Source organism: Rhinolophus sinicus, chromosome 2 (assembly GCF_057876585.1).
Source record: "Rhinolophus sinicus isolate RSI-liver-muscle chromosome 2, RSI-T2T, whole genome shotgun sequence".
NCBI classification, from domain to species: Eukaryota; Metazoa; Chordata; class Mammalia; order Chiroptera; family Rhinolophidae; genus Rhinolophus; species Rhinolophus sinicus.
The window spans coordinates 187,176,601-187,190,352 of record NC_142502.1 but is presented as its reverse complement, the minus strand read 5'-3'; the positions used below and the strand labels follow the sequence as shown (position 1 = coordinate 187,190,352).

Genomic DNA, 13,752 nt, shown 5'->3' with positions numbered 1-13,752 from the left:
AAGTCTCATGAAAACGTAAGACCACATGCTGAAACACAAATCTGATTAAAGAAGACGACAGGAAAGAAAATTTCAGTACAAGATTCAGTGATGCTTTCTAAGAAAACTGTAAAAATAAACAAATAGCAAGCCACAGTAATTCTAGCCAGTTAAGAAGCATCTTAGCAAAGCATCTGGTTTTCCTAGTGTCGGTTGCAAAGTATATAGAAATGCAGGCAGATATAAATGTCTAAATCTTAACACTGCGAAAATGGCTGAGTTGAGATGAACAACTCAGGAAGGAATAGGGCACACATGTCTTTAGTACCTCTGCATTGTGACTGTGATCTGAAGAGGACCTGAGGCTATGGGATTCTGCTGTCATTCTCTACTGGTAGGTCATGCTTTTCAATATTGGCTTTCACAGCAATCTTGCCCCAAAGGACCACTGTGTGAAAGGTGACAGGTAGAAGCTGCTAGGTATTATGTCATGCATGAGTAATATGACCATTAAAGAGGTAGTTCTCCATCTAGTTCTATCACTGTGTGCTAGACAGAGATACAAACAGAAACCCGTATCTTGGTGTACGCCCGGTTAGAAAGCCAATAAACAGGCGAGCAGCGAGGCAGAGAAACGCAGCGGCTGCCTTGTAGCTGAGCCCTCGGTCTTGGCCCGGCTCCAACTTTCATTTTCATGAAGAGAATAACTGAAACTTAAACTCAGCTGAGGCTTAGTCAAAGGAGGTGTGTCTGTTGCCCTGTGTGACAGATTGCTCAGGCACATATAAAGCGAGTCCCCGAGCTGAGGGGCAGTCATAGGCACCTGGCACCATGTGGCTCCTCGTGCCCCTGGCTTTCGCTGGAAAGGTGCTGAGCACCTGCAGGAAGCAGCTGAGCTCTCTGTGGGGCAGCCTGGTCCCCCTGCTCCTCTGGCTCAGGGCAACACTCTGGCTGGCAGGGCCTGATGGGGCACAGACGCTGAAGGAAAGGGAAGAGCCCGAGAGGACCAGAAACGAAGAGGAGGGCAGCGAGGATCAGCCCCCCATCCCCACCAGCGTCAACTACCACTTCACCCGCCAGTGCAACTACAAGTGTGGCTTCTGCTTCCACACGGCCAAGACGTCCTTCGTGCTGCCCCTCGAGGAGGCCAAAAAGGGACTGCTGATGCTCAAGGATGCCGGTGAGTCCCCAGTCCTATAAGAGACCAGCTGATCAGCCGCAGGCTGAGGGGACAGGGCTTTGGGGGCACGTGCAGGCGGGAGAGTTTCTCCAGAACTTGAGGCATTTCCCATCACCAGGTGAGGGTGCCCTCTGGGAAGAGAAGGTTAGGTGAGTTTGGGGACGGGTACCTACGACTCCCCAAACCCCAGAGCTGGCTGTGGGTGGGTGAGTGGAGCAAACCCACACCTGCCCCTTCTGCCTGGCTCCCAGTCTGCCCAGAATTCTGACGAGGCAGGTGGGCAGGAGTCTGTCCAAAGTTCTGATGGACCAGAGTTTTCGAGGAATGGTTAACGAGGAAAGTTGAAAAACACTTGGACTTAAGACATGCAGTCCTTGAGTCTTGCATTTTGGAATGTGTATGGGCTCTTAATATGGAATGTTAAAGAAACTCTGTATAACTCAGACGATGCAGTGACATTGCTCTTAGGAGTTGTTCACTGAACTTACCACTAGTAACACGGAGGCACCTCAGACATAACGCATTATGTCCAACTCAAAGGCAGTATCTCACACTCCAACTCTGCCCTTCCTCCTGTCTTTCTTTGCCAGAGAACCTCCTCAGCTAGCAATCTCAGCAATATCACCCATTCTCCCCTCCACAACTGGCTTAACATTTTACAGAAGTATAACATGCATGCACAAAGCTACCCACATCTTGAGGTCACGTTTGGGTGAATTTCACAAAGTGACCACATCCTAATACATAGCCGCAGTTCCAGGAAGAAGATATCACAGTGCCCAAAGAGCGTGCTTCCTTCCAGCTACGCCCTTCCCCGCCCCCCAAGAGTTACCACTAGCTTGTAACACACAGACGGGTTTTGCCCGATTTTGTACTTTATGTCCTAAAATCACACAGTTTGCGTGTGATTGGCTCTGACTTATTTTCTCCCTGTTATGCTTGCTCAGTCCTCCACAGCTGATCCAGGTGCAGACGCGCCTCGCCATTCCAAGTTCCCAGGGGGGTCTCTCTGAGGGCCTCCCACTTCTCACCAGGACTGCTGCATTTCATGTCCTCGTCTCTGCTAAAATATGTTTTGATGCTTTAACTGCCCCACTTAACTCTCTTGCGTGGCTTCACACCCCACACTTACGAGCACTGACTTGGCAAGCTCAGCATTACCACCAGCGCCCCCCACCCCAAGGCCTTCTGCCCCCTGTGTGGTGGCCACATCGCATTACACCCACTCACCCCAACACCTGCATCATCAAGCTTGGAATCATCTGTTCTCTCTTCCTGGAATGCGGTCCCCCCAATCTCTGATAATGATGTGGCCACTAGTGCAGAGAGCATCTAATAAGACTCAGTGAACTGAGTGGAACTGAATCAAATTCAAAACGAACTCCCATGTGACACTATCACTGTATAAAAATCTGAATTTCAAAATATTCCAGGTCTTCTAGTTAATAATGGTACGTGTATCTCCATTCCCTCTACTCTTTCCTCCACTCCACCAAAATTACAGGAAAATCATGGAAAGAAGGGAAATCAACCTGTAAGAAATGACCATCGTTTCTGTAACTGACCAGGGGCACCTGGGTGGCTTCAGCACATGTCTGCTGGGGGAATGGCTGCTAGAGGCTCTCCAGCCTGCCCTGTGGAACGCAGGAAGTTTCAGCAATGGGAGCCAGGCCGTGAGTGAGAAGTAAGGTGTGAGGCCGGAGAAGGCAGATCCACTGATCTCCCCACCTTGGTCAGGCGAGGCCTGTGATAGAATTTCCAGAAAGAGAAAAACATTAAATTTGAGAAGAGGTGGGAACTGCATCAGAGAAATCCCCAAAACAAAAAGGGCTGTGTTTTTAGATTGGGGTCTTCAGATTGCTCCCAACAGTGGATAGGGACAGATTCCACTAAGGCACATCATCTGACATTTCAGAATACTAGAAAGAAAGCTTCTGGAAGCGAAAAAGCCATACACTTAAAAAGGATTATTTATGAGAGTGTTATCAGACTTCCCAACAAGAATATTAAAACCTAGGAGACAATAGGCAAGCCCCTAAAAATGAGAGTGCAAAGTGATTTCACCCAGAACATTGTATGTGGCCAAACAACTGATTACAAATCTATTTGAAAACATACAATCCCTCACTTTAATTCACAGTTTACATTTTTTCAACAAACGCCAAAAAGAATTTTCCAAAATAAGGGAGTAAACCAACAGAAAGGAGGTCCAGTATTCCAGGACAAGAGGCATCCAGGGCACGCAAAGGGGAAAGAAAAGTCCCAAATCCATGCAGAATGATGTCCCAGGGCTGAGTGGCCCAAGAATAACCATTTTGAATTGTTCTGGATAGAAGGGCTTTCATTTTTTCTTCATAAGTCTCAGGGTTGCCTCTTTGCACCCTTGGGTTTCTAAGCAAATCTGTCATCTGTGAAACTAATTCTCTATGTTACAGTGCATGTATTTTAAAATAGGGGGAAAAAACAACTTCAGGTGATGTTTTTATCCTGGGGGACCCTGGATGACATACACGGTATTCCCATAAAGTTAACAGGGGTTGACAGGGAACTGGGGTTAGAGAAGGCAAGGATACTGAGAAGTGTTATTTCATATCTGTTACATAGAGAAAATAGGACTCTGGCCATTAAAATAATAATGGATGTCTGTGCAGTGGAAAACTAGCAGGAAACATGTCTGTGTCCCTTCTCCCAGGTATGGAGAAGATAAACTTTTCGGGCGGAGAGCCTTTCATCCACCAGCGGGGCGACTACCTGGGAAAGCTGGTGAAGTTCTGCAAAGAGGACCTGGCTCTGCCCAGCGTGAGCATTGTCAGCAACGGCAGCCTGATCCGGGAGCAGTGGTTCAAGAGTTACGGTACGCTGCACTGCGTCGCCGTGACACTGCGCTTGTCCTGCTAAGCTCCTTGTTGCGGTATTTCCTTCCATCCTGGACTTGGACCAGGCATGCGGGGCACCGGGAGGGAGGAAAACCAAACGCGCTTATTCTAATCTCTTTTCAAGCTGTGCTTGGAGTTAACGACATTTCAGCTGTGTAGGGCTCTCGGTAAACAAGCAAGGCCAGACAGATAACAGAAAACATGAATAAGCGTTACTCCTCTGCATGTTTCGGTGGGGTGAGAAGTAAGGGCTGAGGCTTAGTCACCTGGGGGGAACAAGAGCACAGCTTACAGCTGTGTAAGCCTTGACCTTATTGTTCATTTGCTATCATGTAATTTTTTTAAGTACATACAGAAATAACCATTTTTTGTTGGTTTGATAGGAAGTAAGCGATTGGACAACGGTTCTTCTCACTGTTTTTGGAAACTCTGGTTTCTGTAATTTGAGAGCAGGTTTAAGAATTGACTTTGTAGTCAATTCTGCATAGCCAAGAAACCTAGGAAAACTCAAACCTGGTCAGCTGCAAGAACCTGGCAATAAATAACTGGGTTGTAAAGAACACCTGTGCTAAGAGTCACTCTTAGTGACTCTTAGGAGGGAATTATAGGAGTAACAAGAAATGTAGAGGAGACGGCAATGTTACAGAAAGTGATGGGGAAGAGACCACAACAAAGATAACTCTCACCAGCATTTTCTGGGCTCAACAACCCACTATCACAGCTCTTAATATGCTGTGTTACCGGGAGGGGCCGTGCATTTCCTGGGTCCTCCATCAAAGGCCCATGATCTTGGCTTCCTATGCATCTACCCAGTTGTGCTTGCCATATGGTCAGATCTCTATAAATATTTAGATGATGAATCAAATACATAAAAGATGTCAAGCAGAAGCCAAAGAGTGTGGCAAAAATATCACGGCTCTCCTACAGAGCGATTTTACTTACATGATGAGAGAAGAAGTAAATCAGTAAATGCTCACAGATCCAAAGTAGCCACCTGTCTCAGAAATTACCTGATGTGATGCACCATTCATGAGAAACCTCATTTAAAGATATTGATAAATGCTCACACATATACACGTACAGAGTTTTAGAACGATCTAGTGTAACTGTCTCCATCATCTTATTATACGTATTTTTTCAAGATTATTTTACACAAGAACCAATGCACATTTCAGTGAGGTTTGTGAGTAGGAAGGAAAACATTCATTTTTAAAAAAAAATAAAGTGTAGGTACAAGCAAATTATGTTTTATCATAAGGAGATATAAATAGCCAAGAGGGCTTGGTCCTTTGGTGGAAATGATTGAAGATGGTCGTTTTCCCTCAGGTGAATATTTGGACATTCTTGCCATCTCCTGCGACAGCTTTGATGAGCAGGTCAATGTTCTTATCGGCCGTGGTCAAGGAAAGATAAACCACGTGGAAAATCTCCAAAAACTGAGGAAGTGGTGTCGAGATTATAAAGTAGCCTTCAAGATAAATTCTGTCATCAATCGATTCAACGTGGAAGAGGACATGAAGGACCACATTAAAGCACTGAACCCCGTCCGCTGGAAGGTAAGTACACAGTGTTGCTCTTCTTGTAATTAGAAAAAACAAACAACAACCAAAAACATTCAGGAGAGAACCGCTTCCGTGAAGTGGAAAATGATAAGTGTCCGGAGAACTCCGAGGCTGTGGCTCCAGCCAGCAAGCCGAGCTCTGGCTCCTTCTTTCTTCTGTTGAGCTTCAAATTACTCACATTCTCTTGGCCTCAGTTTCCTCTCCTGAAAACGGGAACTGATTCCCTTCTGGAATATTGTGAGGACAAAGGCCAGAAGATACATTAAGTGCTTGGGGGTGTTCTGAAGACCATGCCCACAGAAAGCCGAAACCATATTTATTTGTGAACTAGAATAAGGCTGGATTTCTTTCTAAAAACTCTTGGATTATTTATAAATGGCTATTTGTTTTTCATAAATTCTGTGAATACATTTTTCATGGAATTATTAAAAGATATTGAGGACAAGGCCATCCTCCAACTGTAGCAAAATTCATTCACCAAGATTCGTGCTTCAGGACTGGCCCCACTGTCAGCTACTAAAATGTCTGAAGTTCAAAGACATGCAAGCCAGTGCCCTATATAGCACCCACAAAGCCCCAATACTTGCACATAATTATAAATTAAAGTTTCCTACCCCTGGCTACTTTTCAGATTCAACTCTGGGAACTGTTTGAAAAACAGCTTCTTGGACCTTACTCCATACCCACCCTGGTGGGGGTTGAGAGTGGGGCAGACATTAGCGGGGGGTTTGCATGAATATATATCCTTGACATGCTGCCCTAATGATTGTTTCTATAGCTACCCAAAGTCTGTGCCTGGACAAAGAGTAGATGCAACTAAGGATAAGACGTAGAATTTAATCTAGTGAGCATTGCCCCATTCGCTCTGAAATTGCCTTTTCAAAATCCTGACGTTTTTAGAGGGAGAGGGTTAGTTGCAACCTGTTCGGAATGCAGTTTCCTCATCAGATCGTTAGTGTCCGCAGGCTGCAAATCGATGCAGATGTAACTTGATGCCCCTGGATCAGGTGCCTGTTCTTGTGTAATCACTCATGTGGTTCAGGAGCTGGTTTTCCCATCTGCCTCCTCCAGGGAGGCCCTGGGCTTGCAGCCTCCATCAGCCGTACTGGGAGGTAAAGGCCCTGTGGTGTTCGTCAGCCAGAGGATTTGCTGTCACCTGCTGGCTTGCTCAAGCAGCAGCAGATTGGGCTGTACCTGGCCCCCCTCATCTGATCCCCCCCAACCCCCCCTCACACACACAAACACCCTGCTCTCCTTCAACAGCATACACTTGGCTTTTTCCCGAGGGGCCCCCGCATTCTCACTGGTGGATTCTGAAGCCAAGGTCAGCAGGGAAACCGCCCACCTGTGTCATCACCTATCTGACACTCAAGTCAGCTTGGGATGCCAGTCTGTGTGGAGAGCTCCCCTCCCTGCCAGGGTTCGCTCCTCGTCCTGCGCCTGGACAGGGGTGGGTGCTGTGGGTGCAAAGGTCAGTGGGTTCCCTCCCAAGATGCTCGCAGCCTACCGACAGAGACAGCCTTGAAAGCAAATAGGAAAGTCACCCTGTGACCAGGGGCAGTGCAGGCAGATGTCACAGGATTGGGGAGCGCAGAAGGAGGGGTGACTGCACAGGGAACAGAGTAAGCAAAGAAGGCTAAATTGAGGGCATTAAAAGTCACTTCTGTGCTGGCTAGAATGTAATCAAATGCTACGTAGAATCCCCCCCTTACGTGAAAACCCTACATACCTGGTCCGGCACCAGCTCTGTCATTGATCAGCTGCCACCTACTGTTACTTTGAACAAGCCCCTGGGACCAAGTCTTCCTTGCCAGACAATGTATTTCTTATGATGGGATAACACATCACACACACACACACACACACACACACACATTGATTTACTTAAAAGAATGTTGAAAAAGACTATTAATGGCTTTGGAAGACTGTCCTTATATATATTAACTGAAAAACCAATATATTCTCGAGGCCTTAATAAGAATATATTAAAAAGCAGAGGAAATGACATTGTGAAATATTTATTTTTTGGTTTGGGATTTGAAATGATTTATTTATTTTATGGACGCTTTTGTATGGTCCATCATTCCTTCATGACACATCTGTTATTTCGTAATCTGAAAAACATAGATTGTAAGGCTAGATCAAATATAATCTAGACCAGTTTTTTAAACTTTGTATTTTATGAATGTTTGTACTCCCTACATTCCAGGGAGAGGTCTCATTTCTTCAGAGAGCACTGCCTTTCTAGAATGTTCCTTAGTTCAAGGAGTCTCGGTTCTTAAGAGATGAAGCTCGGGTCTGGAGAAAATGAGGTTTGGGGTAAAAAATGATAGAAAGCACCTTGCAAAGCAAATATTACGCTTGTTTTTCAGGTCTTCCAGTGTCTCCTAATTGAGGGCGAGAATTCTGGAGAAGATGCCCTGAGAGAAGCAGAACGATTCATCATTAGTGATGAAGAATTTGAAGGCTTCTTAGAGCGCCACAAAGAGGTTTCCTGTTTGGTGCCAGAGTCGAACCAGAAGGTTGTATACAGCAAACGCTGTTTTCTTCACACACCATTAGATTGATCCCAAAGAGCACAATCTCCTGCCAAGGGCTCCACAGTGCCAGTCGGAGGGTGCATGGTGGAGGACGGGACCTCAGGGCAGAGGTTCAGTGTCCGCCCTGCACCTCCCAGCTGGGGCTTTGCAGGAGCCCAAGGCAGTGCCCTACCCACCGGTGGGTAAAGTGGTACCGAGGAGAGCCGGTGTGAGGCTTGTGGTGCTCTCTCTTCATGTAATACATACATGGACAAAGGGGAAATTAGGTGCCTGGTGGACACAGCCACTGGGGATATTGAATAGTAAAGAACAAGGCTCCCCCACAGCTCAAGGAAATGGGGACAATGCCCTGGAGATTCCGCTGTCAGAGGAGCTTTCAGAGCCACATTGGACCCTGTCCCTGGCGGCCTGGGCCTGCGTGAATCTGTTGCAATCTGAATGGACACAAACATGCCCCTGGAGACGTGTTAGGTACGGATGGCTCACCTCGTGAGGGCCATGCCCACAGATGCTCAAGCAATTTAAGAAGCACTGAAGCCAGAATACACACACACACACACACACACACACACACACACACACACACTTTGTAGGACAGAGCTGAGCGTGCATATTAAAAAATACACTTAAAACTCAATGTGTATTTAATCTCTCCTTTGCAGATGAAAGACTCCTACCTCATCCTGGATGAATACGTGAGTGTTTCTAATGAATTATAAAATTATCACTTAAAATTAATTCAGCCCAAGTTATAATGAGTGCAATCATTTAGTCCACACTTGTTCTTCTCAGCCAGCATTTCATATGTTGATTGTCACTCATTGGCCTGAATATGGTGGAGCCCTGACTTCACTGTGTCAAGTTCTGACCTTGGCACTTAGGCGGGTCCTAGCCTGACCTGGTCCCTGTGTTTGCACTAAACGCCAGATGATGGTTTCTCCTACGTGGCTGGGATCCATGGATGTCACATCAAAGCTGACATGACACAAAGCGGGGCCATCTTGGGCTAGGGGTTCTCTGGCGACAGGGCACCCAGGGCACTTTAAAGGGAAGTCATGTTACACTTTACATACCTTTAATACCTCAGATTCTGTCAACTAACGCTCGGATAATCTTGACTTTGGTGAGACGAGGTTCCTCCTCAAAAGCTGCGTACGTTACCCTTAACCCCACTGCCCTCCAGAGGAAAAGGAAAAGCTCCCCTTCTCAACACTGAAAAATACATCACTTCTTCCTTTCCTTTCTCTCTTTTGTTTGCTTGTTTTTGTCTAGATTCATAAACCTCTAGCAAATAATTCCATTCAAAGAGCTGTTTTTAAGAAATGAGCTCCAACAAGAACCATGGCTTCAGTATTTAAATTGAATGTGGTGTTTTGAGAAATGCTTATTGTGACTTTTGGTATTTCATAATTTTAAGTTAGTTCAAGACACTTCACAGCCATTTCGGTTTTGTCACTATGAGCTTTCTTCTGGGGCATCAGGAGAAAGGTGACAATGCAAATGTTCAGTCGGTGGGTTCAAGGTAGAGAGGTGAATTCAAACAGAATCCATTTTGGGAAGCCAAATTATCATGATTGGCTGGAGGTTTTGACAAACCTTTCTCCACCAACTGTCTTCTTTCACACAGTTGGAACAAACACAGAGGTCCCACAATTTGCTTTTGGCAATTTAAGAACATGTTGATTCCACAAATACTACTGGCGCTCCTGCAAAATGCTCAGGGTCGATGGTAGGTCATAGACATGTGAAGACCTCGCTCCTGCCTATACGGTGGATGCTTAAGGATATAGACCAACAGCCTTCGCTGGGCTTACAGAACTCTTCCCGATCTGGTGCCTCAGCCTCTGCATCTCCATTCTTATCCTTCTCTCTCCCTTCCTCTAAAGAAACTTTTTATTACTATTTACGCTTATATATTCATGCCTACACAGTTTTCCCTCCAGCAACACCAGCGACCTGCAGTTCCCTAAACACACCATGCTGTTCCCTGCAGCTTACCATTCCAAAGCATCATTTAGATGTCAACATTTTTTCAAAGTCTTTCCTGATGACTCCCCCACACACACACACAATGGAGGGACACGGAGCACGTATGCAATTAATTGATGTAACGAGTTTATGGAGCTTAACGTGAGCTGGCTGAGTAGAGGTGGGGTCCAAGGAGGGCAGCATCCTCTGTCGAGAACCTGGCCCACAATTTTCAGTACACATGTGCTGAGATGATTGCAATCTCAGCCATCATTTTGGGTGAACCCTCATAATTGAGTTGTACAGGGTAAAGTGTATGGAAATGCCCTAATTTCTGTCATGAATTTCTATCTAGATGCGCTTCCTGAACTGTACAAATGGGCGGAAGGAACCTTCCAAGTCCATCCTGGATGTTGGAGTAGAAGCAGCTATAAAATTCAGTGGCTTTGATGAAAAGATGTTTCTGAAGCGAGGAGGAAAGTATGTGTGGAGCAAGGCAGACCTCAGGCTGGACTGGTAAGGCTGACAGCGGCCCGGCCTGCGGCCCATGTGGAACTTTCACTCAGACTCAGCGTACCGCCTCCACCGTCCACCAGGCTTCTTCGTGGCACTTCTCAGGGGCCCTAAAGCTAATTTTCTGTTGCACTTCACATCTTGATTCTCTGCGGTAACCGAACTCATAACTTGGATAATCGAATTCCATAGATGATGCAAAATCCATTAACTTTAGTTAATCAGTTTATTTTGGTGCTGGTCTTTTGAGCCTTGTTTAGTATGACCCCTGTATTTCCGCTTTGAAGTAATTTTTTCCAGTTTGTTCATATGATACTCAAATCTTTTCTGCTAAATACCGAAACGCCAATTTTCACATCTGGAAAAATTGCAAAATATCTGTCCTGAACATTTCTACTTGTAATGCTTTCCTTTTCTGCCCTTGTACGATTGCAATCCTTGACTTTCTCCCCAGAAGCTCAGAAATAGTCAACAGGTATTTCAAAGGATAAGAAACGATAATCTTATCAGTCTTCAGTCAGTACCCAGGAGGACAATCCAGGCATGGATGCTCAGGAGTGGCCCCTGGCCCACGCTGACTATTCCGAGAATGTTAGCTATCTCTCTCCCTCTCTTTTCTCTTCCAAGATTCTTAGCAAAACGAAGATACACTTTTCATTTCATGGTGAAGTCCACAAGTGGGTCAGTGCTTGGGCAGCTGTGTGAACCTCTATAGTCAAGCCACATGAGTCCGTGAAGCAGAAAGATGCGAGTTGATTTAAGTGGATGGCTGTCCCCATATCTCTGGACTACCGTGAGCTGCTCCTGAAAAAGCACTGGACGCAGCCTGTAGGAAAAACTGTGTTAACGAGTGTAGAATGCACTGGGATTTTATGTACATAAAGCCGTGGCACAATATAACTTTTCTCAATTAACTCTTACTCACTTGAAATAAGGTATAACCTTATTTCCGATTAGGTCAGAAAGACAAGATCCAGTGCCTTTCTTTTCTAGCTCTAAGAAAGTGCTGGAGGAAAATTGTCACTTAGATTGGGTCAGGGAACAGAGTCCTCTCCTTCTGGAAATAATCACATGCAGTTTGTTTATGTAACCTAGATAGTATCTCATTGCCTCCAAAATAATAATTTCCTGTCATTGTTTCAAAAAAGCAAAATCATGGAAAATTTTTTGCCCAAGCAAGAAAACTTTTATCCAGGTGCCATTCCACTGTGCGTCACTAGGAGGCGTTTAAGGGTTGCCTGATTGCATTACACCACCAGGCAGAAACTCCATAATCTGTGTTCAAGACTCGATAGTTGTGAAAGGTTTGTTCTTTGTGATTATTTTCCTCAGAAGAGCTAGTCCTACTTCAAATTTTAGGTCACTATAAATCAACTAAAATGTGTTTTTGTCCCATTGAGTTGTCATGAATTTTCAAATTTATAGTTTTACTTTTTAAGAGAGAAATGAACTAGAAAGTTTTTATTTCCCCTATGGATTTTGATAGTGTCTAATCTATGATGATGCTAACATAATCAGGATAAACACAAAACAGGTTTTTTACTTAACACGAGTGTATTTTGCTGATTTTCATATTATTCAATAATAGTAAGTTCAAAAAGAAAGATCACATAATGTGAAATCACCAAAGATATTGCCTAGTATACAGCAGGTACTCAGTCAATAGTATTTGAAACGAAATCCAAATCAGAAGCCCAGGTCCTCTGAGTCAGAGTGAATTTTTCTCAAGCTGAGGGAAACTATATTTCTCTTTCCCCAAAGAGAAGTATAAAACAGAACAAAACAAACAAACAAAAAAAAGCTGCACTTAAGAAATAAGCTACAGTATTTAAAATACGTTATCTATTTCCTTTATATATTATCCAGTTCCTTTCATACTATCATCTCCCTTCCTTGTGCACTGTCAAGATTTGCAAAGCCTTAATGTTTAAAATATTCAAATGTTAATTTTTCTTCAAGGGGAGAAACAAAGACTTCTAGCATTGCCATAAAATTCAAATTTGGATTCTATAACATTTTGCTTTATTTTTTTCAGTTTTAAATGTGAGTCCTCAGTTTTATGAAATATGTTCCTTTTTTTAGGGAAAACGAAGGATAATTTCATAGAGGTAGCTCAATTTCAGTGTGAAGGGCGAATATTTTGTGGCACCTTTAATTATTGCTTAAGTCTACACTGTAACAACGTCATTGGAATTTTGTCTGAAGAAACATAGATGCATCAGATATGAGTAACAGCATATTGGGTTTAAAAGTATGAATCATCTCCGTTATTTAGTGATAAATGATATGAAAGTTACCTGTTTTCTTTTAAGCATAAAGATGAGTGAGATCATTTGACTGAACCATCGGAAATGTAGGCTCCTGTCTATTCCTGTCTGGAGTTTGGAATCAAGTCGTTGGGTCCCTAGAGAGAATCATGACCCTAACAAAGTCGTAATAGGCCTCTATCAGGCAATAACCCATTGTGTGGGCTACCCCCTTGTTGAAAGGACTGTTCAATCAACTATGATTCGAGCAAGACAAATGAAGCTGTAAGATTTTAAGGCTTTGTCTTGAGTGTATATAGGAGGTCTGAATTTTGGGGGGAAAATCTGTATATATATTTTTCTGTATATGTGATGCTCTTAAGTATTGGTTTGATGGGTTGTCAGACATTATAATATATTAAAGTATGTTTTGCACACTGCCTTCTCTCTGTGTGGGTCAATGTGAATGTTTAAAGTAACTACGTGCTTTACAAATGGCCATTGCTAAAGGCAAGTACAATTTCACAATCAACATGGTTATCCGTAATTAAGAAGCACATTTCAGACAACCCACTTGGCTACGAGGTGGAGTAAAGGCGAACCACTGGGAACATAGTCTTGTTTTCTAAAATGAAAGCCAGCATCTTGGGGACCCAGCATCCAAGACCTGGTCACGCCAGAAGGAGTGAATTCCTACAGACAGACAGATAGCAGGCGTAGCAAAAGCCTTCGACGTGAGTGGTCATAGCGCCACTCTTCCGAGTGTGACCTGGTCAGCTGTCCAAGGAGCCAGCATCAGGCATCAGAGTCCCGAGGAGAAGCTGATCTCGCCCCAGTACCCTGTTTCCTAGCTCTCCTTTCAGCCCTAACCCCTCAGGGACAACCGGT

The 13,752-nt window shown here is 44.4% G+C and overlaps 1 protein-coding gene across 1 annotated transcript; it reads left to right on the top strand.

Moving 5' to 3' along the window:
• Nucleotides 1-694: 694 nt before the first annotated feature.
• Nucleotides 695-13,304, top strand: RSAD2 (radical S-adenosyl methionine domain containing 2). Its single transcript, XM_019757619.3, has 6 exons — nucleotides 695-1,159; nucleotides 3,852-4,013; nucleotides 5,362-5,591; nucleotides 7,970-8,119; nucleotides 8,800-8,832; nucleotides 10,461-13,304. Exons 1-6 carry the CDS (start codon nucleotides 811-813, stop codon nucleotides 10,623-10,625), a joined length of 1,089 nt encoding a protein of 362 aa, XP_019613178.1. The 5' UTR covers nucleotides 695-810; the 3' UTR covers nucleotides 10,626-13,304.
• Nucleotides 13,305-13,752: the final 448 nt, after the last annotated feature.